Genomic DNA, 27,963 nt, shown 5'->3' with positions numbered 1-27,963 from the left:
TTGGCTATCTGCCGCGCGCTCCTGCGTGCCTGGAGCCTGCGCAGAGCGACTCGGCCCGTAGTGGCGATGTCCGGCCGGTCCAAGCGTGAATCTCGTGGTTCTACCCGCGGGAAGCGCGAGTCCGAGTCGCGGGGCAGCTCGGGTCGCGTTAAGCGGGAGCGAGACCGGGAGCGGGAGGCCGAGGCGCCGAGCTCCCGGGGCAGCCCAGTGCGTGTGAAGCGGGAGGTCGAGCCGGTGAGCGCGCGGGAGGTCCCGGCGCCCGTAGTCCCGGCTGTGCGGGTGAAGCGGGAGCGCGAGGCTGACGAGGACTCTGAGCCTGAGCGGGAGGTGCGAGGTGCGCGGGGCTGGCCCGGGCCGGGGCCGGGCCGGGGCGGGCTTGAGCTCCACTCTCACGTTCTCCTTTTTTTTCAGCTTTCCCTGGGAGTGGAGGTGGGCGTGGGGTTGGGGGATTCACACTCCTAGTGTCCGCGATCAGACTCGACTGCATTGCAGTGAGGACAGTACTAATTTTCTGAGGCTTTATAATTTTGTTTCTGGTCCTGGTTATCTGTGTATGATTTTACTTTAATATTAAATTTTCTTGCTTAGGGTCCTCTGGCATATTTTTATATTACAGTCCAGGATAGCACTTTGGTCATAGAAAGTGTTTGATAAATATTCTTTGAATAATTGATAATTTCAGGGTATTCTTTGTTTTTTTAAGTACCTTGTCGGGTTCAGGTTTCCCCTTCTTTGGAAAAGAAGTTGTTTCTTAGGTATCTTGCGTAATTGTGATAAGGACGTTTTTCCTCTGAGACACTAGGATCCCACTTGCTGTTCTGGCTTGTCTTTTGTTTTGTTTGTTTGTTTGTTTGTTTTTTCCCTTTCATTTTTATGATGAAATAGATCACAGGAACTAAGATGGACTGAATATACTGCACAAGTATAGTTTAAAGAAGAGTGGAAATACACAACTTGTTAAGAACTGTGAAGGGTTTAAGATTTTATTTGCAAGCTGCCTAGTTAGCCTGCCAGTTTTCTGGATGCTGATGAAGACAGGACAAGTTCCTGTAGCATCATTTTCCACAGTGCAGTTTGAAGAGAACTTATACTTACAGTGGGTGGCCTTCCAGGAGAGGAACTCTGGGCTTAAAGAATGTGGATCTTTTTTGTGGTCTGTGAACTTGACTCCCCTTTGCTCTGTAGGGAGGACCCCCCCCCCCACCCCCGCCCAACCCCATTGCTGTTTACTATACAAATATCCTTGTCAAGGTAGTCTGGAGGCAGACAGTGTCTCTGGTCACAATACGGGCAGAGACATGAGACACCCACGGAGGATTGTCTCCTAATGTTTCAACATTAGAAATGGCACATAACCAGTACCTTAGAAGCTCCCGTAGACCCCTTCCCAGTTGTATCTACTTTCCTTCCTTGCTTAAGAATTCACTATTTTGAATTTTTTTTCTAACCAGGTCTATTTTTATTTTTAGTTTTACCTCATATATGTATCCCTAAGTAGTACTGTTTTACTTTGTGTTTGATATAAATGGAATCATACTATATATAACCTTTTGATTTGTCTGTTGGTTGTTTAGTTTAGTTTTGTTTTTTTTTTTTGCTAGCCGTATTTTTGAGGTTCATCCAAATAGATGTTTATGGCTCTGTAGTGTTGTATTGATGATATACCCGAATGTTGTTTATCCATTTATTTGTGGTGGATATTTGTTTCCATGTTGGCCCTTTTAAATATCGCTGCTATAAATATCTTTAGTAAAGCACTCCCAGTGTACCTGTGCAGAAGTTTCTCTCTGGTTTATAAGTAGATTGCTGGGTCAGAGGTCTGCATATTTTCAGCTTTGATCTTGCTGTACTATTTTCCAGAAGATTGTAACAGTTTACACTCCCACCAGCAGTACATGAGCATTTCCATTGCTCTCTGTATTTGTCAGCACTTGGAATTTTCTGGTTTTATTTTTTCCTGTGGTAGGTGTGAAGTGGTATCTTGTTGTGCAAGGAAATCGGCATTTTCTTGAATGTTGATGAGGGTTATAGTCCTCATTTTCTGTTGGGTTGTTTGTCTTTTTCTTATCGCTTCACCAGATTTATGTAATCTGCAAATGAATCGTTTGTTGGTTATATGTGTTTCAAATATGTTCTCCCAGTTTGGTGTATTTCTGGCCACTGGTGGAGGGGCCCATCCTGTTGGGCTTTTCTCATTTGTTTGTTTGTACTAGTAGTTGACCTTGAGTATGTTTCCCAGTTTCACAGCCTGTGATGATTTTCCTTTCAGCAAAGAATGGCCGTGTGGATTCCGAGGACCGGAGGAGTCGCCATTGCCCCTACCTGGATACCATTAACAGGTTAGTAGAACAGGGATGCTGAGGGCAGAAAACACAATGGAATCTATGCAGAAAATTCTTTGAACTGTACATTGACAGGTTCATAAACTTTATCCCTTTTAAAGCTTTCTGCAAGAAAATTGTATTTCTTGTCATATTTATTAATCTTTGCTTTTTAATATAAAGTGTCAGAGGGCATTTTTTTTTAGGGTGGGCATGTGCATAAAGAGCTTTTAGTTTATCTTGAATTTCCTTGATGGTATAACAGGGTACATGGTGTTCTTAAATAGTAGCAAATTTAAGTATCTTTTGAGTATTCATTTTGTGCTAGATACTACTTAATGTGGCCAGAATTCAACAGAGAAAGGAGAAACAGATAAACATATGTCCTAAAGCAGAAGTAGCTACCTCATCCTTGTTTCTTTTCCCTGGTCCCCGTTGGCATGTTTGGATGCTTTTCAACTTACACTCTAAGATACTGTCCAATCTATAGATTAGATACAGAACTTCTCTCAGTAGTGGAATTACTCCTTATATAGGCTATCCATTGTACAGGTCCAAGCCATTTATGGCTAGAGAGGACTTGAAACATGGCTTGAGGAACCCAGTTTCACATTTTAATTATTTTAAATTTAAATGTCAGTATCCACTTGTAGCTGTTGTGTCCTTTAATGGACATTGCATTTTTATTGGGACCATTACCAATTAATTATAGTTAATATTTGAGGAAAAATCTCTTTGTCACTTGTGGATTCAGTGGAAGTAAAGTTTTTTGTCCCATAACCTGCCCGCTACTCAAATAACATTACTTTGCAGTGAATAAGTAATCTATTTGTAGGTATTCTCCTAATATTCAGACTTTCCATTTATTTTTATGGACGAAAATAGATTTTTCTCTTATAAGAGGGTTTGTTCATTCTTTTGATTTCCTTCCATTACCTGTCTTGTTTTTCCTAGAGAGGGGGAGAGTCTTGAGCAGGTTCCACGCCCAGCACAGAGCCTGATATGGGGTTAGATCTCACAACCCTGAGATCATGACCTGAGCTAAAATCAAGAATTGGACACTTAACTGACTGAGCCAACCAGGTGCCCTCATCCCCAGTCTTTTAATCTGGAATGCCATTTGGGTCCTGTTACATTAGTCTTGCTTTTAGCTTTTTCTCCAGAGAAAGCAACTGCAGTGAAAGGTTTTCTGTTGGTTGTAAATTTTAAAAAGAGAGGGACATAGTGTTGTGTGTCTGGTAGAGATACCTTGACACTGCTTTAGTGCTTGGTGGGTAAGGGTGCTATATTAAATGTTTAGGGAAGGAATAGTTAATGTCCCCCACAGTTTATATATGTATGGTCGTTGAACTATCTCTGAAGGATGCTGTGTGACGTTGTGGGATGTGGAGCCAGTGCTGCTTCACTTGGGCGCTTTCCGAGGCATCTCTCCCTATTAATTGTTTTTTCTTTTGTTTGGTTCTTTTAGGAGTGTGCTGGACTTTGACTTTGAGAAACTGTGTTCCATCTCCCTCTCACATATCAATGCATATGCCTGTCTTGTGTGTGGCAAATACTTTCAGGGTAAGTAAATGTTGTGTATTATAAACTTGCTAAGTTTCAGTGTCAGCTACAGGTCTGCTCCAGAAGGTTTTTTTGTGGTTTTTCTTTTTTTTCTTTTCTTTTCTTTTCTTTTTTTTTTCTCTTTTAAAAAAAGTAAGTGGCTGTCAGGAGTCACATCTGAGAATCCCTCTCTCTGTTCCCAGGAAATTGGGATACTCTTAAGAAATCAATAGGAGATTCTCTGGTTATAGCCTGTGTACATATGAAAGGGAGAAAGAACTAGTTGAGGCTATTATGTAGGAGACCTCAAAGTCTGTGGGTTTTTGAATCTCTGATGTTTTCTGTACTCATGTCTTTTTTTTTTTTTTTTTTTTAAGATTTTGTTTATTTTTTGACACAGAGACAGACAGCAAGAGAGGGAGCACAAGCAGGGGAGGTGGAAGAGAGAGAAGCAGGCTTCCCACCAAGCAGGGAGCCTGCTGTGGGGTTTGATCCCAGGACCTTGGGATCATGACCTGAGCCGAAGGCAGACACTTAGCAATGGAGCCACCCAGGTGTCCTTCATGTGTTTTTTTTTGAAAATCCTTTTGCTCTGAGGGCTTTTTCATTTTGTTCTCCTCTGGAAATTTATTAATTCATTCAGACCAAGCAAATGCTGTGTACACAGTGTACTAGAGGATTGAAAAGAAATGTAAACTACATTCATTGCACTTAAAAAGAGCTCATAGTCAAGGTTAACACATAAAACAGCAGACTCTAGAAGATTGTAGGGATTACTGCTGGATTATGTGGCAGTGAGTATGGATAAAGACTATGGGAATTGAAATATGCGAAGATCAATGTTAGCTGGAGTGTTTGCGTTCCATTCACAGAGGAGGTCAGGTGGGACTTGAACTGGCAGGACATAGAGGGTTTGAACTAGTTAAGGGTGAGAGATTCTAGAAAGGAGTGGCAATGTGACCAAAGGTGTGTAGGTGCAGGATTGTCTTGAATGTGGGTGTTTGGAAATTCAGTACTGATTGGTGGTGGACTGTCATAAGATATTCATATGTGTATATGTGCATATCTGTGTATGTGTTATATATGGTGTGTGCATAGATAATTTTAGATAATGTGGAACTAACTCATACACCACATGCACATGCACATTTCGTATTTATGTGTATGAGATTTTTTTTCCGTAACCAATGTTTTATGCCATCCAGTGAATAAAGTACTAATGTGCTATTCTTCCTTGCTTATTTTTGTGATAAGAAGAGTCCATGTAAGAGACTCATTGCACAGATGGCATAGCACTTTGTTTTTGCTGGTATTGACATGTCCCAGTACAAAATTTTGACAGGAAAATCAAATCTGGTTTGTGCCTCTCTAGCATCTACTCTTACAGCCTTTCATCCTTCCCTACAGGCCGGGGTTTGAAGTCTCATGCCTACATTCATAGCGTCCAGTTTAGCCACCATGTCTTCCTCAACCTCCACACCCTCAAGTTCTACTGCCTTCCAGACAACTACGAGATCATCGATTCCTCACTGGAGGATATCACAGTATGTGTCCAGGAGGGCTGGTTTGGAACTAGTTCTTTTGGGAGCCATCCCGGGTCTCCTGGGGACCTGCCTCATACGAGGTTAGGGAAGAATTTTGGTCCTTTAGGCATGGAGAGGCTGCTTCTCCTTTGGGAGGAACCAGGGAGACGTGAGTAAGCAGGTCAGGATTCGTAATTGTGGTCTGTGGTCTGCAGCCTAGCTGTTATTTCTGCTTTTAATGTTGAGAGTTAGGACTAAAGAAATAGGGGTGAAAGCATTTTTGTGAAATATATTCTCTTGCACACTCTGGAGTAGGGATGTGAACTGGGCCTGGTGTAGGACCGTGGATGCCAGGCTGGATACTAGCTCCTGGCTGCATTTGTTGTGATGTGGCCAGAGTGGCCTGTGCATCCCAGCTGCGTTCTCTGGTGTATGATCTGTGCCCAGAGTCACGGTACTTCAGTGGAGAGCATGAAAAGTCTTGGGTTTCATTAATGTTGGAACTGTTGATTATTATTTTCCTTCTTAGCAAGTGTTTATATATTCATGCTGAATGCTCTGTTCATTCTTAAGGAAAATTTGGTGTTCCAAGTGTTTGAAACATTTATGTTGCTTTTTTAAGTTTTATAGACCTATGGATAGTTGAGGTTAAAGTATTTATAGTATTTGGAGAGAGAAACTGAAGTAAAAGCAAGGTTTCAAAGTGAGTTGTTAGAGACCTGTGTTCAACCCTTTATGTGATGACCCTTGCAGGTCTAGGACCGGGGAAAATTCTGTTCCTGCCCCTCCAGCCACAGGGAGTTTGTGAGATCTCCGGTTTGCAGAGCTGGGGAGATGTTCCTGCGCCCGCGCTGGGTCTGTGCTGGCTCTGTGTGAGGTCCCACCTGAGACTCAGACTCCTGCTGCCTGCAGAGACTTGAGTGTCTTCCAGTTTCTGTCGGTCCTTTATCATGGAGCTGGCCAGACCTACGGTCTGAGGAAAGACCTGGGATTCAGTGATTTTGGGTTAAACACAGAGATCCTCTTCTGGATCAGTAACGTGGACTGGGCCTATTTGTTATCTCAGCCTTTATACCTATTGTTGGGAGCCCTTTAGGTGTGTGGTGAGACATTCATGAGTGAACTGTTTTTGTTTTTGGCAGAAATTGCTATTTCAGATATATCTTGTGAACTCTGTAGACAGACCTACAACAGTTTGGAATTTTCTTTTGTTTTACAGTATGTGTTGAAACCCACTTTCACAAAGCAGCAGATTGCAAACTTGGACAAGCAAGCCAAGTTGTCCCGGGCGTATGATGGTACCACTTACCTGCCAGGCATCGTGGGCCTCAATAACATAAAGGCCAACGACTATGCCAACGCTGTCCTTCAGGTAGGATCAGGATGGGAATAGCGGGGGAGGAGGTAATCTGGGAACACTACGAAGGTGAGCTAAGAAATAGCTCCCTTCTGGTATAGTCAGTGGTTCTTGGAAACACCAAGTCTTGCTGAGAACTGTATTTGACTTTTTTTTTTTTTTTAAGGTTTTATTTATTAGAGGGGATTTATTTAATGGGGCAGAGGGAGAGGGAGAAGCAGACTCCCCACTGAGCAGGGAGCCTGACATGGGGCTCTATTCCAGGCCCCTGAGATCCTGAGCTGAGCTGAAGGCAGATGCTTAACCAACTCAGCCGCCCAGGCAGCTTTGTACTTGACTGTTCACCAAATGACATTCCTGTATCTGCTCAAGGACTGCTGCCAAATAGTGAGGCCTTTCCTAGCCTCCGGGCTCGTGGCCTCTGGAGTTTTTAGGGAATGAAGGATAGAACGTGTGTGTGGCCTGGTAGTACCAAATAAGAAACACATGTGCTAGATGATGCTTATTTACTTATTTACTTGACAGAGAGTGTGCATGCACAAGCAGGCAGAGTAGTAGAGAGAGGGTAAGGGAGAAGCAGGCTCCCCACTGAGCAAGGAGCCCGATGTGGGGGTCCCCAGGATCATGACCTGAGCTGAAAGTAGTTGCTTAACCAGCTGAGCCACCCAGGGGCCTCTTTTTTTTTTTTTTTTTAAATAGTGCAGATGTTCTTTGTGCTGGTTTTCTCATGTCTTGATCCTGCTCTTGTGTGTAAGCCCCAAAGTGGGGATTGCAGAAAGCCAGAGTTGTCCTATTTGCAAGTAAGTTTTTTTTTTAAACATTAGTAATACATACACATTGTAGAAAAAGTAGAAAATGTTGGTAAACACAATTAAGAAAATTAATAATCTTGCTTTATTGCCCCCCCCCAAATTAGAAAGATTTATAAACATAAATACTTATGGGGTAGTTGGGAGATGTAGAAAGTATAAACAGAAGGGTTCATTCTCTCCTTTCTCTAGTCCTCTGTCCTGGGCTGGCTTTAGAGCATATTATGAACGGGGCACCTGGATAGCTCAGCTTGGTTGGTTGAGCGTCCAAATCTCAATTTTGGATCAGGTCATGATCTTAAGGTTGTGAGATTGAGCCCTGCCTCAGGCTGGCTGCTCAGTGCAGAGTCAGCTTGGGATTCTCTCTCTCCCTCTTCCCCCGACCCCTGCCCCCTGCCCCACTCACATGCTCTCTTCATGCTCTCTTTTTCTCCCTCTAAAATAAATAAAATCTTACAAAAAAAGGTATATTATGAAATCAATATAGGCATACTTCATTTTATTGTGCTCTACTTTATTGTACCTCCCAGATACTGCGCTTTTTACAGTTGAAGGTTTGTGGCAACCCTGTGTTGAAGAAGTCCTTCAGCACCAATTTCCGATCACTTCATGGTTATCACATTTTGATAATTCTCCCAATTTATTATTATATTTGAATAGCTTCAATCTAAAATGTTAGTGAACGAGGAGTTGCTTCTTATGGATGAGCCAAGAAAGTGGTTTCTTGAGATGGGAGGGTGAAGATGCTGTGAGGATCCGGGGCGCTGGGGCGGCTCCGTTGGTTAAGCACCTGCCCTTGGCTCAGGGCATGATGCCAGGGTCCTGGGATGGTGCCCCACATCGGCTCCTTGCCCGGCGGGGAGCCTGCTTCTCCCTCTCCCTCTGCCTGCCACTCTCCCTGCTTGTGCTCGCTCTCTCTGTCAAATAAATAAAACCTTAAAAAAAAAAAAGATGCTGTGAGGACCGTAGAAATGACAACAAAGGATTTGGTATATTACATAAACTTAGTTGATGAAGAATTAGCAAGGTTGTAGAGGGTTGACTCCAATTTTAAAAGTTGTGCTGTGGGTAAAATGCTGTCAAACAGCATCACATGCCACAGAGAAATTGTTCATAAAAGGAAGAATCAATTGATACAGCAAACTTCATTGTTGTCTTATTTTAATAAACTGCCACAGGCACTGCAACCTTCAACAGCAGATCTGTCAGTAACCATCAGTATGGAGACAAGACCCTCCACCAGCAAAAAGATAGTCTCATTGAAAGCTTAAATAATGGTTAACATTTTTTAGCAATAAAGTATTTTTAAATTAAGGTCTGTACATTTTTTTTTAGACATAAGCTATTGTATACTTAGTAGACTGCAGTATAGTGTAAACATAACCTTTATGAATGCATTGGGAAACCCCAAAAATTCATTTGACTCTCTGTTTTGCTGCATTAGCTTTATTGTGGTGGTTTGAATCTGAACCCATAATACCTCTGAAATAGGCCTGTATCTGTTCTTGTGCAGCATCTTTAATGGTTACATGTTAATCCATTCTGTGGATGAATTACAGTTTAATCATTACCTCTTGTATTAATGTATCTAGGCTCTAGATTCTAGGCTGAAGGGTGTAGCAACTCACAAATCCATCAACAAAACAAAAGAGGGTTCTTCACTTTGCACTATCACTGTTACACTATTATTTTTCCCCCATTTTGATATGTTTGATGTACCTTTTTTTATTCACTTCTAAAGTTGATTACTTAGATTTTTTTCATGCAGTGTTGGGCTGTCTGTGCTCATTTTTCTATTGGTGCTTTATTTCACTGAGCTCTAAGAGATACATACTAGCCTTCTCTTGGTATATGTTGTAAATATTTTCTTCTAGTTAGTTCCCATAAGAAGTTTTTATTTTTAAAATAAGTAGATGAACAAACCCTCTGTGATATTATTGCCACTAGAATGGGATTGAATGGATGAAGTACTCTATCTGGAGACTAATTTCTCTCTCATACTTTTTGTATTGTTCCTAAGGCCCGAGAGCAGCTGCCTTCCACAGCTTGGATGACTGAGAACCAGGAGGAACTTCATCCATACTCCTTTCCTTTAGATAGTAACTCTTTTTTTTTTTTTTTTTTTTAAGATTTTATTTATTTATTTGGCAGACATAGCGAGAGAGGGAACACAGCAGGGGGAGTGGGAGAGGGAGAAGCAGGCTTCCTCCTGAGCAAGGAGCCTGATGTGGGGCTCGATCCTAGCACCCTGGGATCATGACATGAGCCGAAGGCAGACGCTTAACAACTGAGCCACCCAGGTGCCCCAGTAACTCAGTTTTTAAATAATTATTCTCTAAACATGAAGTCCTTGTTTGTTTAGCTGAGCTAAACTTGTAGGAGCTTTCCCTGCATGTCTGTTGTTATGGTGGTCCCTGTGTCCTGAGTTGTCTTCCTTGAAGATGCTTGGGTTTATTGTGTTTAGCAGAAACCTCACTCCTCTTTTCTAAGTGGATTACCTCACCAGAGAAAGTGGTGCTTCTGGTAAGCACAGTGTTGGTAAGGATTCACAAACCCATCAGGAGGGGCCTTCGGGGAAACTGCATTTATTTAGGGTCTGTTCTGTGGTCAGAATAGTTTCTGCCAGTTTTGTAGCTCGCACTAATGAGCACATATTTCTTCCTGAACTGACATGGCTAGACTATCTTTTTGCTTAATGAGGTAAAATGTATTTTTGTTTTCCTAAATCTTTTGACCACTTCAACCCTAACAGAATTGTTTTTTAAGATTTATTTATTTGAGAGAGAGAGAGAGCAAGATGGAGCAAGCATCTAGCTGGGGGGAGGAGTAGAGGGAGAGGGTGAAGCTGGCTCCCCACTGAGCAGGGAGCCCAATGTGGGGCTCAGCACCAGGACCCAGGGATCATGACCTGAGCTGAAGGCAGATGCTTAACTGACTGAGACACCCAAGCACCCTTCAATCCTAATAGAATTAATCATTTTTAAATATGTATTCATTTTGTGTCATTTATATATATAATTCCTTTTTCTTTCATTTTGTTTGTATTTATTACCATTCTCTCAGTAAATACCACATTTGGGGAAAACACCAAATTTTAAGATGATTTTAAACATAGTCGCAGGCCTAATTAGAGTGAATAAAAGATATTATTTTTTAAAAAGTTGGTCAGTGTGGGCACCTGGGTGGCTCAGTTGATTAAGAGTCTGGGAATTAAAATCTAAAAAAAAAAAAAAAGTTGATCAGTGGATAGGGACTTGAATACTTAAAAAAAAAAAAATTTTTTTTTTTTTTTTTTTTTTTTTTTTTTTTTTTTTATTAAACTTCCTTGGGGCACCTTGCTGGCTTAGTCGGTGGAGCATGGGATCCTGGATCTTGGGATTGTGAGTTTGAGCTCCATGTTGGGGGTTGAGATTGCTTAAAAAAAAGTAAAATCTTGAGATTTGTGGGTGTCTCAGTCAGTTGAGTATCTGCCTTTGGATCAGGTCATGATCCCAGGGTTCTGGGATCCAGTCCTACACCAGGCTTCTTGATCACTGGGGAGTCTCTTTCTCCCTCTGCCTGCCACTCCTGCTGCTTGTGTGCTCCCCCACCTTTCTGACAAATAAAAAATAAAATCTTAAAAAATAAAAGGTCAGATTTAAAAAAAAAACTTAAAAGTTCGTCATGTCTACGTCAGTACAGTGTCTGTAGAACTAGACTTTATGTGAAACTTAGTACAGAGGATGTTTCTATAACATGAACTTTAATCCTGAGCATTTCCGTCTGTCTCCTGAAGGCCATTACAGGCCCAGTTCTAGTAGAAGAGCTTGTCTCCAGGGTTAGGCCCAGGGGCTCTGGATTAATTGGAGTGTTTGACTTCCAGGCTTTGTCTAATGTTCCTCCTCTCCGGAACTACTTCCTGGAAGAAGACAATTATAAGAACATAAAGCGTCCTCCGGGGGATATCATGTTCCTGTTGGTCCAGCGTTTTGGAGAACTGATGAGAAAGCTCTGGAACCCTCGAAATTTCAAGGCACATGTCTCTCCCCATGAGATGCTGCAGGCTGTTGTCCTTTGCAGCAAGAAGACCTTCCAGATCACCAAGCAGGGTAACGAATGAGTCATTTATCTTTTTTTCTTTTCTTTTTTCTTTTTTTTTTTTAAGTTTTTATTTATTTATGACCAATCGTGAGAGAGGGAAAACAAGCATGGGGGAGCTGGAGAGGGAGAAGCAGACACCCCGCTGAGTGGGGATCCTGATATGGGGCTCAGCCCCAGTAAGCTGGGATCATGACTTGAGCCAAAGGCAGACACTTAATGACTGAGCCACCCAGGTGCCCCCATTCATCTTTTCTGCTGGTAGGGCAACAAAACTAGTTTAATGAACAAATTTACTTGTGCTTACAGTGAACCTTATACTAACTGGATGAGTGTTTAGTTGATAGTGTGATTCAGTTCCTCACTCCTCTTTCATCAGCCTCCCCTGCTCAGAATTCTGAGACCTCAGCTAGATAGAAAGGCTGTCTTACTTGGTAAACTAAACCGTATGGTTCCAGGGAAAACTAGGAGGCTGGGAAAGGCACTAATCCTGAAGGGCTTGTCACCTTTGCTTCTCATTTTGTCATGTTGCAGACCAGATATTCTGATGACTTATTCTGACTCTTTTCATCTCTCTCAGTCCCACTCACTAGTCACTGCCATGTGAGTAGAGTGGACACCCTGGAGCTCTTAGCACCTGGATCTCAGAGAGTGTCCTCTTGCCTCCTGTCCGTGTATTCACCATGGCTTCCTGCTGCTCTAGTAGGTTTTAGAGCTACGGGGATAAGCAGCCAGGTGTTTTCTTCCAGAAGCTCCCATTCTAGTGGGGAAGATCATTGTGTAAAAAGGCGACTGCAGGGTGTGAGTGCTATGGTAGAGGAAGTGAAGTATGCTCTGGGAGGGAGCGTGGAACAAGGAGCCCCCTCTGAGCACACCGGTGGTCGGCTGGGGTCAGGGCAGAGGAAGAGCTAGCTGAGTTTCAGGCACCATGGAGATTGGTTGGGGCTGGGCACTCCAGGTAGAGAGGATACTGCCAGCAGCACGGACGTCCCTGGAACAGACGGAAGACTGCCAGTAGCCAGGCGCTTGGGAGTCCAGGGGACAGTGTGAGGGCGGAGTGGGAGGGACTGGATCACCGGGTTTATGCCACTAGAAGGAGCTTGGGTTATATCCTGACAGCAGTGGGGAGTCAGTGAAGGCTTTTAAGCCAAGATGTGACATCAGACTCAAGTTTTGAAAACATGATTCTAGCCGAGGAGTGATTTAGAGAGGACATTCAATACTGGCTTTTGGTGGATGGTGAGAGGCTTGAAGTGAGCTGATAATCAAATGTCCTGGTTGGGTCAGAGAGACCAGGGAGAAAGTAAAGATTGGAAGATTAAGAGCTTGACCATGAGGAGTGCTAGCATTTAAAGGCCAAATAGAGGATGCCCAGGGGACCAGATGGTATGGCCTGAAAGGAAGGAGGAAAACCAGGAGTGTGGTGTCATGCCAACCAGGGCACGGTTTGGGTGAAACTGATTTCCAGCTTTGACATGCTCCACCCTTCCTTCTTTTCCAGGGGATGGAGTTGACTTTCTGTCCTGGTTTCTGAATGCTCTACACTCAGCGCTGGGGGGCACAAAGAAGAAAAAGAAAAGTATGTCATGTTCTTCTATAAAAGAGAGCTCTTTTTTTGTTTCCTTTTACAGGCACTCTGCAACTTCCCGTCCTTAACTGTTGATTTTTTTGTGTGTTAGGGTAGTGTTTGTGTACACATGAACTAAATTCTATTCCTGAATAGATTCTTCCCCGTTAAAAATCCAGTTAAAAATCCCGTTAAAAATCCAGTGACACGCTTAATACATGGAAATGGATGGAGTTGTGCTCTGCAAACCCTGACCCAGTTCCACACTGGGACTGCGCAGCATGTTATCAGCTGCTGGTCTGGTAGTGCAGGAGCTCACTGAGTGTTCACCTGGCTTCTCAGTTAATTGGTTGAGCAGAGTGAAAGCTAGTTTGTTCCCCTGGGCCTATACTTGGGGAATTGAGGCTGGGTCCATACAGGTTCTCAGGTTCAAGTCCTGTGTCCCTTAACATCCATGTCTGCATATCAGTAGTTGGTTTCCTCGAATGCCAGAAAAAACTCTCAGCTTAGAGACTGCTGAGCTAGATGAATGATTTTGGAGACCAAATGCAGTTTTTTTTCTTGTCCTTTTTCTCCGTTCTGCTGGTGTTGGTGTTTAATCCTGTGGAATTGTGGGCTGGTGCTGCCCTCCACCAGATGTCTTCAACCTGTGCACAGCCTCTGAGTTCTGTAACTCATGTCCTCTCAGGATTCTAGAACCCTGTTGTGCTTTCTCTCTTTCCTTTGGTTCTCTTTGGCTCCGTCCCTTAATCTGCTTTTTTTCTTTCATGTCTAGCGCAAGGTGGACTCTCTCTTCCTTTGCACACAGCATATGGTTATGGGAAATTCTTTGGACTTGTCTTATTTGTGAATTCTTTGTGATTCATAAGTCTCTAGGCTTTATAAATCATTCATTCATTTCAGGCACACTTAATTTTTCTCTTATGGGCCAGGCCCTGTGCTGGAGGGTCAGAGGGCATCTTCTGGAGAAGATAGACATAAAATAATTATTTACACAAGTAATAATGAAGATACTGTGGCAGTGTATGTTATAAAAGTATTTCTGTGTTTAGTGAGACCTTTGGGTCTTATGCTGGAAGATGCTGGTTTATTTCAGAAATTTAGAAGTTAGAACTGTATTTTGGAAACACTTTTCCAAACCTGACAATTTACATTTTGATCTCTGTTTGTACAGCTATTGTGACTGATGTTTTCCAGGGGTCCATGAGGATCTTCACTAAAAAGCTTCCTCATCCTGATCTGGTGAGTGGGTCGAACCCGACTCTCGGACAGAGAGAGGCTTAGAGATCTATCATGGCCTCTGCCCCAGGATGAGGTGCTATGAAGCACTGACCAAGGGACAGTTCCTTAGGCTCCTGTCATGCCAGTGTGCGAAGTGTGGGAGTTACGGGAGGGTGTAGTCCTCTGGTTACGTGGCCTGGCCACGGGGTGGTGCTGGCCTGATTTTTCAGAAAACTCAGGTGAGCTTTCTAGGTCATCTGAAAATGTTTTAAATAGTGTGGTATTTAAGTAAATCTCTCTGAAGATGGAAGCCCATCAGTTTTTGCATTACCCTGACCAGGTGATGTTGCTGCCCATGAAATGCCCAGTCTCTTGGGCCCCCTTTTCATTCAGTTCAAAACAAAATGAAGTAAATATTACAAAAACATGGTTTCTTTCCGTGCGTGCGTGCGTGCATGTGTGTGTGTGTGAGTGTGTGTGTATGGTAGTCTCTGTACTGCTCACAGTCCTTCTCTCCTTTCTCCTCTCCCTCATCTCTAGCCAGCAGAAGAAAAAGAGCAGCTGCTGCATAATGACGAGTACCAGGAGACAATGGTGGAGTCCACCTTCATGTACCTGACGCTGGATCTCCCTACTGCTCCCCTCTACAAGGACGAGAAGGAGCAGCTCATCATCCCTCAGGTGCCGCTCTTCAATATCCTGGCCAAGTTCAACGGCATCACGGAGAAGGTAGCCCATTTGCACAGCTCCCCGGCTGATGCTTCTTTCTCTCTTTCTCAGTTTCTTTTTATACTTCGAAGTCATCACATGTGTGGAATGCATTTACCATAGAGCATATTGTCTGTCGTGAGCCTCCCAGACTCTATGGTTGCTTCTAGCTGGTCACCCCAACTCTTAACTTGATTTGCTCTTCCCTCTCTTGTACTTCTCTGTGCTCCTTTAAACCATCTGCCTCTGGGTAGGTTGGAGAAAGGAGGGGGTATTTAGGACAGTAGAAACTCAGAAAAGTAGGAAAAACTCCCATCTTTTAAAAAATGTAGTGTTGGGGTGCCTGGGTGGCTCAGTGGGTTAAGCCTCTGCCTTCAGCTCAAGCCATGATCTCAGGGTCCTGGGATCGAGCCCGACATTGGGCTCTCTGCTCAGTAGGGAGCCTGCTTCACCCTTTCCCTCTGCCTGCCTCTCTGCCTACTTTTGATCTGTCAAATAAATAAAATCTTTTAAAAAAATGTAGTGTCAGTATTAAAATGGAAAAAATAGAGCTAAAATATAAATAAAACGAAATCATTTGTTCTTACTATCACATTACCTTTTTTTATTTTTTTTTTAAATTAATTAATTAATTATTTTTCTAAGATTTTATTTATTTATTTGACAGACAGAGATCACAAGTAGGCAGAGGGGCAGGCAGAGAGACAGTGGGGGTGGGGTGGGGAAGCAGGCTCCCTGCTGAGCAGAGAGCCCGATGTGGGGCTTGATCCCAGGACCCTGGGATCACGACCTAAGCCAAAGACAGAGGCTTTAACCCACTGAGCCACCCAGGCGCCCCTCACATTACTTTTCATTTTTAAGATTGACTTATTTATTTGAGAGAGAGAGAGAGAGAGAGCGCACATGCGCACATGTATGTGCGGGCCTGCAAGCTGGGTGAGGGGTGGGGAGGAGCAGAGGGAACAGTGGTTCCTGGAGACAGTAAGTCTTGTTGAGAACTGTACATGACTCTTTTTTTTTGAACGTTATATTTATTTATTAGAGCATGAGCAGGTTGGGGGAGTGGCAGAGGGAGAGGGAGAAGCAGACTGCTCTCTGAGTGTGGACCCAGTGCAGGGCTCAATCCTAGGACCCTGAGATCGTGACCTGAGCCAAAATCAAGACCCGGTCACTTAACTGACTGACCACCCAGGCGCCCCTGTAATATTACTTCTTATGAAGTTAAAAGTGTCTTTTTATCTACTGAATTAACTGTTTCTTGGTTTAATTCCTTTCTTCATGCTACACAAATTTTAATCCTTTTGGTTTTTTACTGGGAGAATTTTTTTTAACTTAATGTCTCCTTCCAAACCCTTTCTGTCTTTTTTCTTCATTAGCTAAGAGTCTTTTGTTTTCAGATACTAAATACCAACGGAAAGCTCATTAAAAGAGAAACTTTATTTGTAGGCATCTCCTTAGGATCTTAGGGAGACTTGAACTGAGCAGGACTTGGGAAGGACGGAATGAGAGCGAGGGGCTTGTCAGAAGTGGCGGCCTGTTGATTATCTCTTGTACAGACTGCTGTTACCTTATCTCCAAGGCCCAACGTCTGCCACGCTGCTCTAGGTTCCCCGAAGGGAGTCGAAAGGCCCTCTTGAATCAGGTTTCCTTTCTGTTCAGGGACCCAGTGAACAGGGTCTTTTCCTTGAAAAGGCTGAATTGTGAACTAGGCAGCTACTCCAGCACTCTAAAACATGCTTTCCCTGACCTCCATCACTGTTTCCGTCCAATGTCCAAGTCCATTGTCAGGTACTGTAAGCAAGCTTATTATGCACAAGCCCTGGATATCCATGGACAGTGGCAGCTGCCTGTCTCTCTCTCTCACTCACACACATGCACAGAGATTGGTAACAGTGATACCTAAGATGTCTAATCTATTTAGACTTGTTTCATTTTAGGGAGGTGAAAGAGAGACCTTAGGGTTCATGTAGCTCATTTCTTTATTTTATGGTTTAAAGTGACAGAGCTGAGAATTTAATCTCTGATTTTTCTTTTTTCTTTTTTTCTTTTTTAATCTCTGATTTTTCATCTGGCTCTTTCGGTCCTGCCATTCTTGGTGCCTGTTATCTCTTTGTTCAAACTTAAGTAATATTAAGATTCCCTTGAGTCATCAGTATTGATTTGCATTTATTTTTACTGTAATAATACTTGAATTAGTATAAATATAAACTTTGGTATAAGCTCATTATATCTATAGCTTTTAAGCAAGTATGAAATTATAACACATTTCTAAGTTATGCAAGCAAAACTTTAAAACCAATGAAGTTGATCAGCAGTGCTGTTACAATGTGATGTGTAGTTAAATTGTTCCTTGCTGTCTGATTGTGGTACTGCTGTCCATGGTGAAATTCTTCCCCTACGTTTTCTGGAGCTTCTGAGGAAACTTTGTATGTTAGGCTGTGATATCATTTATTCATTAAATCCTTCCATACTCTGAGATGATTAAAATGAATGCTTCTTGTGTCCCCTTGTTTACAGATTCAGATGTAGGCAGTGAAATTTCTTAGCGTTTACCTGATTAAAAAATAAAAACATTTTCAGGGGGAGGCCGAGGTGGAGGGAGGGTGCCTGGCTGGTTCAGTCAGGGGAACATGCAACTCTTGATCTCGGGGTTGTGAGTGTGAGCCCCACGTTTGGTGTAGAGCTTACTTAAAAACCGTTAGGGGCATCTGTGTGGCTCAGTCGGTTAAGCGTCTGCTTTCTGCTCAGGTTGTGATCTCAGGGTCCTGGGATTGAGCCCTGAGTTGGACTCCCTGCTCAGTGCGGAGTCCGCTTTTCTCTCTGACAGCCCCCACCCCGCTCATGCTCTTGCTCACTCTTTCATGCTCTCTCTCAAATGAATAAATTAAAAAAAATAAATAAATAAAACCTTAAGGAAATTTTTTTTTGCTTTCAGTACAGTATGTTATTTCAGCCACACTGAAGTTACTTGATCCAACAAAAAGATACTTTTTCCAGTAGTGCTTATACCTATAGATGATCAAAAATTTACCAGAAAGGTGTTCCTATGATGTGTGCAGTAGAGATGGAAAGCTTATTTCTCCAGCGTTCTCAGGTTTCTCATCATGTGACAGGGGAACTTGAAAAAAAGATAATAACCACTTTATTGTGATAAAACTCACATAGGATACAGTGAACCATTTAAAGTTTATAACTGGATGGTTTTTACTCTGTCCACAGAGTCAGTTTTAGAACACTTTCATCATTCGTGTTTTCATCGCCCTTTAGTTACCTTCTCAGCCCCATCTCCCCCAGCTGTAGGCAGCTTCTAATCTACTTTCTGTCTTTCAGGATTTACCTATTCTGGACGTTTCATCTAAGTGGAAGCTTGTAATGTGTAGTCTTCCGTGATTTGCTTCTTTCACTTAGTGTATATGTTTCCAGCGTTCATTCGTGTTGTAGCATGTGTCACTCCTTCATTCCTTTTTGTGGCCGAATAATACCCCATTGTGTGGTCACACCATATTTTGTTTATCCAGTCATCAGTTGATGGACATTTGGGATTGTTGCTGCCTTTTGGCTTCTGTGAATCATGCTGCCATAGATAGTAGTCTGCAGGCTGTTGTGTGAACGCGTTTTCATTTGTCTTGGGTGGTAATTATGAAGCGGAATTACTGAGCTGTGGTCAGTCTTCCGTTTAGCCAAGTGAGGAGCTGCTGGGCTGTTTTCCGAGGCAGCTGTACCGTGTTGTGTCCCCATCAGCAGTGTATGCGTGTTCCACTTTGTCTGCGTCTTCACCGACACTCAGTACTGTTCGTGTTCTGGGTGAGAGGCGTCCTAATCCGTGTGCCGTAGTAGCATAGTGTGGTTTTGAGCTATATTTCCCTGGTGACTAATGCTGTTAACTATCTTTTCATGTGCTTGTTGGACCTTTGGAGAACTGTTCAGGTCCTTTGGATATATTTTAACTGGGTTATCTTTTTATTATTGAGTTGTAGGAGTGCTTTATATAATCTAGATTCCAGTCCTTTATCAGATATCTGATTTTGCAAACTCTCCTCTTCTGTAGACTGCGTCTTCACTCTCTTGATGGTATCGTTTGAAGCACAGAAGTTTTAAGTTTGGTGAATTACTGTCTAGGTGTTCTTTTGAAGTGTGTGCTTTTGTTTTCATATGTAAGAATCCGTTGTGAAATCCCAGGTCGTGACAATTTACCGTTATGTTTTCTTCTAAGACTTCTTTAGTTTTATCTCTTACATCTGCTGGGGTACCCTCAGTAGTGCAGGGTCCCTCACTGCTTCAGAAGTACTCATTCTGGGGCGCCTGGGTGGTTCAGTGAGTTAAGCCTCTGCTTCCGGCTCAGGTCATGGTCTCAGGGTCCTGGGATCGAGTCCCATATCGGGCTCTCTGCTCAGCAGGGAGCCTGCTTCCCCCTCTCTCTGCCGGTCTCTCTGCCTACTTGTGATCTCTCTCTGTCAAATAAATAAATAAAATCTTAAAAAAAAAAAAAAGAATTACTTTTTCTGTGGGTGTGTACCTCTCGTGGTCAGGAGGGCCTTCCCTATTTTGAATTCAGTGAGACTTTTGTGGTTTTATTTTATTTTAATTTAATTTTTTGAAAAGATTTTCTTGATATATTTGAGAGAGAGATGGAGTGACAGAGAACATGCGTTGGGGAAGGGACACAGGGGGAGGGAGAAGCAGAGTCCACCCAGAGCAGGGAGCCCGATGTTGGGGAGCATGACCTGAGCTGAAGGCAGACACTTAGCCAACTGGGCCACCCGGGCACCCCAAGAGTTTCTTGGTTTTAATTCTGCAGTTTTTAACCTCGTTTTCATCTGACATTTTTGTTTTCCCTATAGAAACAGATACCCACATTGCTGTAGGTGGAGTTCAGCAGTGTGCTCACGTGTTGGCATAAACACGGCCTGCAGGTTGTCTTTTAGGCAGTGTTAATGGCTGTCCCTAAGCCTTCACATTGCTTCTGGGATCAGGTGTCTTCTGAATTTTTTTTTTTTTTAAGATTATTTATTTATTTGAGAGAGGGAGAGTGAGAGCAAGAGAGAGTACAGGAGCAGCAGGGAATGGCAGAGGGGGAGGCAGACTCCCTGCTGAGCTGGAAGCCCGAGAGGGGATCAATCACGGGACCCCGGGACCATGACCCAAGCTGAAGGCAGACACGCTTAACCATCTGAGCCACCCAGGCGCCCCGTCTTCTGAATTCTTAAGTGCAAGGCCGAATTATATTTAAAAATCCAACCAAAACAAAACTCACACCCCTACCTCAATACTCCAGCACTAATTTGATAATTTCCTTCTCACTTTGTCTAGGAATATAAGACCTACAAGGAGAACTTTCTCAAACGCTTCCAGCTTACCAAGCTGCCTCCATATCTCATCTTTTGTATTAAGAGATTCACTAAAAACAATTTCTTTGTGGAGAAGAATCCAACTATTGTCAACTTCCCCATTACGTGAGTATTAACCTGCTTCACTTCATCTTAGGAGGAGTGAGCCTGAATCTCTTTTCATATTTTTGTATTGTTAATCATTTGGGACTGTCTTAGAGGTTGGTGGGAGCAGAGCCTACCTATACTATGTAAGTTAAGGGTTGTTGGAAGGATACAAATATTTCAGGGACTTCAAAGTTAGATGTTTACCTCGAGGCAGTCCTTTTACCTTCTCTCCTGTTGCTTGCTGGGCAGTGTAGTCTTTCACTGTAGGAAAAACAGTTGATGGAAGTAGGGCAGGATAGGTGGGATTCTGCCTGGCTTCAAAGGTGATCCCGAGCAGTTAGGGTCTTTTCGACTGTTTGCCGGTCTTTGCATCTGTAGTTAGGCATAGACAATGGGGAGGTTCCACATTTGTCTTACCACCTTTGTCTTGCCTGTTGGTGAGAAAGATAAATTTTGATATATGGCCTTATTTTTAGTTTATCATGCAGTTGTCTTTTTATGAATTTTAATGTAAATTTGGAGGAGTTGTACCAGATGCTTTCATTTTACTCAGCTCCTGTTTTTGGGGGTAGACAGTTGGTTTTCAGTTCTTAGGAGACATGGTTTTTCATGCTCTGAAGATGTCTCTGAGAACATGAAGAAACCTGATGATAGGACTGGCAGGAGGAGTGATGGTCTCTTTGCTGGCGTTTAGGTGAGAGTGGAGCCCCAAGGCAGCTTTTTGTCGAGAAGGATTTGGGTGGATCTATGATGGGATTAACTTGATATTTAGCTCAGTAAGATTTTTTGTTTTTTTTTGTTTTTTCCCCCAAACCCTCACAGAGTAGTTTGGAAGCTGTAATGTGTAAATGCTCATCCCCTCCTTCCCCTCTCTCTCCATCCCTCTCCATTTCTCAGTTGCCCAAACCACACCAGCACTGCCAGTTTTCTCCTTTGAATGTTTCCAGTTCTTAATTCTGGGTAGTGTTGAAGAGGGTAGTATCTGAAAGTAAAGAGGCCTGAGAGCTGTGTTATTCTAGCTTTGGGCAGGTTGTTGGCATATCTTCTAGAGTTATTCTGACATGGATAAAATGAGAGGCTTGGACTAGTGAACCCTCGGGGTCCTTCCAAGATTAACATTTTATTTTCCCTGTTACCATGATCATCAGGAATCTGAGAACAGTTGAGGGGGTGAGGAGAGGACACCTTTGTAGTTAGCATTACAGGAGAATCTCTTCCTTGCTTTTCCCACACTTTGCTTCCTGTTCTTCACTAGTATCTTTTCTGTGGAACAGAGTGAAATTAAGGGACATGAAAGCTGGCTCTGTGCTACCTTGAGTGAGACCACAGAGAACCTTTCTTTGGAAGTCCATGTAGTGGGGTTCTCTTTCAGAACTGGACTCTTGTGAATTGCCACAGTCACCAGTGTGTTCCTGGGAGGAGGGAGTGCTCTCGACTGGAGGGCAGTTCCGGAGGAAGGAGGACTATGCGTCAATGATAGTTCCTGCTCAGTCACCACAGAAATGGCCTCTCTTGTTGGTTTCTTTTATGTCGCACCTGGAGTATGTTTATTTGGCTACTTGTTGCATTTAGGTTTGATAACTGACTTCATTAGTTTGTTCTTTGGAAAGCTGACTTTGGAGAAGTTGAGAAAAAGTTTAATTCTTAGCTGGTCATCCTTTTAGAGACTAATTCCAGAAACCTGCATTTTAAATGCTTAGTGCACTATAATTACTTTTGGAGTAATATGGTTCTAGATTAGCTAAAGTCATCACTCTTTTTTTTTTTTTTTTTTTTTTTTAGATTTATTTATTTTAGAGAGAGGGTATATAGGCGAGAAAGAGCGATTGAGCAAGCACACGTGTGAGTGGGGGAAAGGAACAGAGGGGGAGGGAGAGGAAGAGGGAAAGAATCCCAAGCAGATTCTACACTGAGCAAGGAGCCTGATGCGGGGTTCGATCTCATGACCCATGAGACCATGAGCCAAAACGAAGAGTGAGATGCTCCACCGACTGAGCCACCCAGGCACCCCTGAAGTCTCCACTTTTCCCCAAAAGGAAGCTTTTCCTACCTCCTTTTTCTTCTGAGAGACTGATCACACTTGTGGTGATTAGGTGCCCTTTGCTCATCCGGGGGTAGGGTTTCTGGAGCACAGGATTAGAGCTGCACTTCCAGCTAGTTAGGTGTTCTCTGAATTGGACTGTTCTGACTGGGAGAAGAGTGTAGTGGGAGCCTTTGGCTGTTTTCGAAAACAAAATGATTTAACATGTACTCATTCCCTTTTATCACTAAACGGTTTTGGTTTAGTCATGAAAACATGAGTATTAATACTCCTGAAGATTCTCTAGGACTTTCCGGACAGCTGTTGTTAAAGCAGAGGAGAGGCAGCTGGAGAAGACCACTCTTAGCAGCCAGCAGGTCTTCTGGCACTCTGGAACTCACATGGATTTCCTTCAGCTACTATCCAGATTATCTTTAACCCACTGAGCCACCCAGGTGCCCCTATATCCAGATTATCTTTAATAATAAATGTTGCCTTGCAGTCTATATGGTACTCTGTTAAGCTGCAGAAATAAATAGCTATCACTAACACGTAGAAATCTCCCTGATGTAATTGGAACAAAGTTACATGTTCGTTTATTACTACATGGTTTACATAGAAGAGTTTTTGTATTTTTGGACAGGCAATGTATTCACAGTCTATAATTCAGAGGGAGATATCCATCTGAAAGTGACCATGGCCGTGACTGCTGTTAGCATTTCTTGTGAATCCTTCATGGATGACATTATTGGAGTTCATGTCTTGAGTGGTAGTACGTGAGACGGCATGTCCGTTCTAGAGAGATTAGAAATATGATACACGGGGCGCCTGGGTGGCTCAGTGGGTTAAGCCGCTGCCTTCGGCTCAGGTCATGATCTCAGGGTCCTGGGATCGAGTCCCGCATCGGGCTCCCTGCTCAGCAGGGAGTCTGCTTCCCTCTCTCTCTCTGCCTGCTTCTCTGTCTACTTGTGATCTCTCTCTGTCAAATAAATAAATAAAATCTTTAAAAAAAAAAAAAAGAAAAGAAATATGATACACTCTCTTATGCATGTTCACGGTCACTCTGTTTCTGTTGTATAGTTTTAACTATAGGAAATTTCATCACAATTGTCTTTGTCCCATTTCCATAGTTGACATTTACTATAGCACTTGGCTTTGCAGTAACTGGTATGTACATTTATGCTTCAACTGATGGTTAGAATCCAACACATAAAACAGGAAGGAGATTTATTCCAGATTCAAGAGTGCTTCTCTGTATTTGAAAGGGAATGTTAAGGTATTCAAAATAAAATAGATATTTTGCAGTCCCAGTTGCAGGAACGTAGTCAGTAGTTTCTTTTGGCAACCAGAACTGAAAAATTGGGAAGCTATAGAGTAGCCAGGGTGGGTCACCTAAAGAAGAGAAAGCGGGGCTGCCAAAAGAGGGGGAAAAACAAAATCAGTGTCAGAAACAGAAAAGAGGTCATGCAGGTCCCTTGGATCTTGCTGCTTCTCCAGGGCCTGGTTCTAGCTGCTTTTCTTTTTTACCTTGAGTAAATTCCCCTTCCGTGCTGAAGCTACTTGTTTGCCCATTTTGCCATGTTGAAATTGTGAAAATGATTGTATGCAGTGGTAACTCACAGAATCGTGCGGTCAGACCTTCCATAGCCAGAGGCTAGGGACTCAGCATCGAATGAACACTGCGGCTATGGTATTCCAAGAGAGGGCAGTGTGTTAGTCATGTCTCCCTTAATCCTCACCATCTTAGAGGAGATGGTGACACTCTTTTCATATCCTCAAAGAGCCTTAGGCTTTGTAACCTGCTCAGATTCCCATGTATCTCTGAAGCGGCAGAAGCTCTCATTCCAGTTCTAATCTGAATGACGTGAGGCCCCGCATCTTTGATGGCCAGACCTCCTTTTTTAGTGTGCTTTCCCCGTAGAGCCAGTCTTTCTAGTTTGTCTCATGCTTGTGGTAAATGATGTGAATTTCCACCAGCCTGGGCTTTTAAGGACTACCTAGATCTGGGTTCCTAAAATAGGGTTCAGTAGCTCTGTGGTCCATTGATGTAGGACTGTTTCCTTGACCTCCATAGCTTTTGTCTGATCTTGTGGCTTTATTGTCATCATCACTAGAAATGTGGATCTGAGAGAGTACCTGTCTGAGGAAGTACAAGCGGTGCACAAGAATACCACGTACGACCTCATTGCCAACATTGTCCATGACGGCAAGCCCTCGGAGGGCTCCTACCGGATCCATGTGCTTCATCACGTGAGTGGCAGAAATGGTGCTTGTCGCTTTGGCATTTCAGTGGCAGCTCTCTTCAGTTTGCCTGGTCTTGGCCTTGACTTTGCTGTTCTTCAAGTAATAGAGCTGTCAGTCGTCAGTGGTTAGTTTCAGGCAGTGGTTCTCAATTTCAGCCGCACGTTGTACTCACCTGGGGAGATTTTTAAATCCTGACACCTGGGCCATTCCAGGCCAGTTAGGTTAGAACAGTGTAATTTGTGCCTGTTGGGTTTCACCTAGAATAGAGGCTGGGGCTGCTGCTAAATATCCTATAGTGCCCAGGCAGCCCCATAATGAAGAATTATCTGGATCAAGGTGTCAATCAGACTTGAGAGATTGCATTAGATTATCTGGAGGTGGGAAGCAGGCAGCATGGTATTAAATTATCCAGGAGATTCCACTGTGCAGCTAAGGTTGAGCACCTCTGTCCCAGGCTAGAGCCTTACCACCTGAAGTGGCATTCTCCAGCTAGCAGCATTGACATAGAGGAGAACTTGCTAGGAATGCAGAATCTTAGGCCCCACCCAAACCTCCTAAATAAGAATCTACGTTTTAAACAAGACCCTCCGTTATGTAATTAAAGTTTATGAAGCACTGCTCTAAAGGTTTCTTTTAGCTAAAAACACTTCTGAATTTGTCTCAAGCTAAAAATGGATGAAACATGTACTTAAGTTATATTTGGTATCACACAGATTATTAGCACAGATTGTTTGAATTTGACTAGTCTTCTGGGACTGTGTAATAACTAGCTCTGTTTATCCAGCATTTCACTGTGCGCTAGAAAGTATGCCAACTGCTTAATGTGTGTTCAGCTCACTTGTATCTTTTTTAAGAAAATGTATTTATTTGAGAGATGGGGAGGGGTGCAGAGAGAATCCTAAACAGACTAAGTGCTAAGTGCAGAGCCCAACACAGGGCTTGATCTCATCATCGGGAGATCATGACCTGAGCAGAAACCAAGAGTCAGCACCCCACAATCTCTTTAAATCAAATAATGCCAAGCAGAAGCCATGCACCCTCTTAATTTATGACTCTTGCCGAGTGGTGGTCTAATGGCTGTTCTGATTTTTCTCACTTTTTGCTGCAGTCCTCTCCTACACCTTTTGGTTTTAGGGAGCACACTAACCCATCCCTTCATACTTTTTGCAGGGGACGGGCAAATGGTATGAATTACAAGACCTACAGGTGACTGACATCCTTCCCCAGATGATCACGCTCTCAGAGGCTTACATTCAGGTGGGTTAGCCACGAACTTGTTGTGCGCTGAACAGAGAGGGTATGGGGCCAGTGAGAGGAATGATGTGGGTGAAGGCAGGAAGTGGGATGGAGTTAAACCCTTGGTTAGACTGGGTACCTGTTGGGATGCTCGGAGGAGTGAGATGGGGCCAGATTATATGGCCCTGAGAGCCCAGGGGTGATTGCTAGAAAAGAGAAGGGCTGGGAAGCGTGGAAGGTTTATGAATGAGCAAGGAGGTTATATGTGTGGCCAGGTTAGTTTTGCAGAGGTTTCAAGGAGGGAGAGCCCAGAATTATCAGGACCCTAACTAGGAGTTGGCTCTGAAGCTTTCCCCAGCATCCCAGGCCAAGTTAGCACTCTTTGTGACCTCAGAGTGCTTTTTGCATGCTCGTGGAGCAGAGTATCTCTGTTTCTCTTTGTAACTGCCCTGGTACCTGGCAAAGAAGGAAGACAGAGACTAAGAAAAACCTATAGCTTTGTTTTGTCTTGTCACACCATAAGTTTACTTAAAAACACACTGAGTATGTTGAATTCAAGAATTTGATCCATTTTTCAAAGAGGAGAATTCTCTTTAAAATGCTCCCTTTGATATCTGCTTAGTGGGTTAAATAAAACATACTCATTAAGCATTTGGTATCTTACTATAAAAAAAGATGCAGCAAATCCAAAGTACAGTCATCATAATTAGTAACTGCCACTTGTGTTCCACTGAAAATAGCAGTTGTATCCCTGGGTCCTCTTTACAGGGGCTCCTCTGGGGCACAGAGCTCACGCACCTTGGGCTGCTCTGTCCCAACCAAGGGCTGTTGGAAGTTCTGCAAAAAGCGCAGAGATTCAAGACGGTAGAAAAGGCAGCGCCACACCGCGTCCTGCTCTTTTCATGACCTTGTTCCCTGGTGTCAAAAAGCTATAGCTTCGTAAAAACGAATGGAGACACTTCCCATTCTAGAGATAACTCTTTAGTGACTTCGTCTGTGGCCTATGACTTTGTCTATTTGTCTATGTCTAGTCTTAACTAGAAGTTCTTTTTTAGAAAGCTAGTTTAGCATAGAAGGTAAGGAGAGGGGGATGGGTAGAAAGATAAAAATCAAACAAAGGGGTATTTTCTGAAGGAGGATGGGGTTCGTTTCAGGGGACAGCCAAAATATGGATGTGGAGTGAGGGGCTGTCCCTCGCGTAGGGTAGAACAGATACGTGGTAAATGCCTGTGGATTGAGTGCCAGCTCCTACATGTCTGTTGTATTCATTTCTTACAGATTTGGAAGAGGCGAGATAATGATGAAACCAACCAGCAGGGGGCTTGAAGGAGGAGTTTTGGGTTTTGCTCCCCAGGGCTTTGGCTGAAGGTGTAATAATACCAAAACTGTAGCTGACCACGGGCCGACTGGCACATTCCCTGAGCTAACCCGTTTTGTGGGTTCAGGTTCACCCCAGGGCATCAGAGGGGCCCACACACCTGGGGTGGCTCTGCACCGTCACCCAGCTATTCTCTGATCAGTTGATTATAGATTAATGATCCTTTTTCCTTCCTGTCTAGCTCCCCTCTAGCTTCAGCAGGCCAGAGCTCTGTAACAGATGTGTGTAATTTCTTTCTGGGCTTCTGGGAGTATCTGAAGGACAAGATAATGTCTTCTCCATATCAGAGCCTCAGGGTTCTAGGAATAAGAACATGAAGCCAGTAATGTCCTTCTTCCATCATAGGTGATTTTCCTGTGGTTCACTTCATTTCCTGATGTGTATTGGAATGGATTAAATGTTTTCCTGTTTTTAAACCAGCCTCTTATTTTATATCCTTCCCTTAGGCTATTGTCAGCCTGTGGGTGGTGTGTCATTTGGGATGCATTTTGTCTCCAGGTAACAAAATATCTGACTAAAGCAATA

General features: G+C 43.2%; 1 protein-coding gene across 1 annotated transcript; it reads left to right on the top strand.

The window, feature by feature from the left end:
* The first annotated feature begins 31 nt into the window (after positions 1-31).
* USP39 (ubiquitin specific peptidase 39) lies at positions 32-27,857 on the top strand. The gene is made up of 13 exons (XM_032880650.1): positions 32-334; positions 2,270-2,339; positions 3,790-3,884; positions 5,271-5,407; positions 6,606-6,758; positions 11,415-11,640; positions 13,131-13,208; positions 14,371-14,438; positions 14,958-15,146; positions 20,436-20,578; positions 24,695-24,830; positions 25,995-26,081; positions 27,339-27,857. Exons 1-13 carry the CDS (start codon positions 67-69, stop codon positions 27,384-27,386), a joined length of 1,698 nt encoding a protein of 565 aa, XP_032736541.1. The 5' UTR covers positions 32-66; the 3' UTR covers positions 27,387-27,857.
* The last annotated feature ends 106 nt before the right edge of the window (positions 27,858-27,963 follow it).

This window comes from Lontra canadensis, unplaced genomic scaffold (genome assembly GCF_010015895.1).
Source record: "Lontra canadensis isolate GAN:19392208 unplaced genomic scaffold, GSC_riverotter_1.0 scaffold71, whole genome shotgun sequence".
NCBI lineage: Eukaryota > Metazoa > Chordata > Mammalia > Carnivora > Mustelidae > Lontra > Lontra canadensis.
Note: the sequence above shows the minus strand (reverse complement) of the source record. Positions and strands in the feature narration are given on the sequence as shown.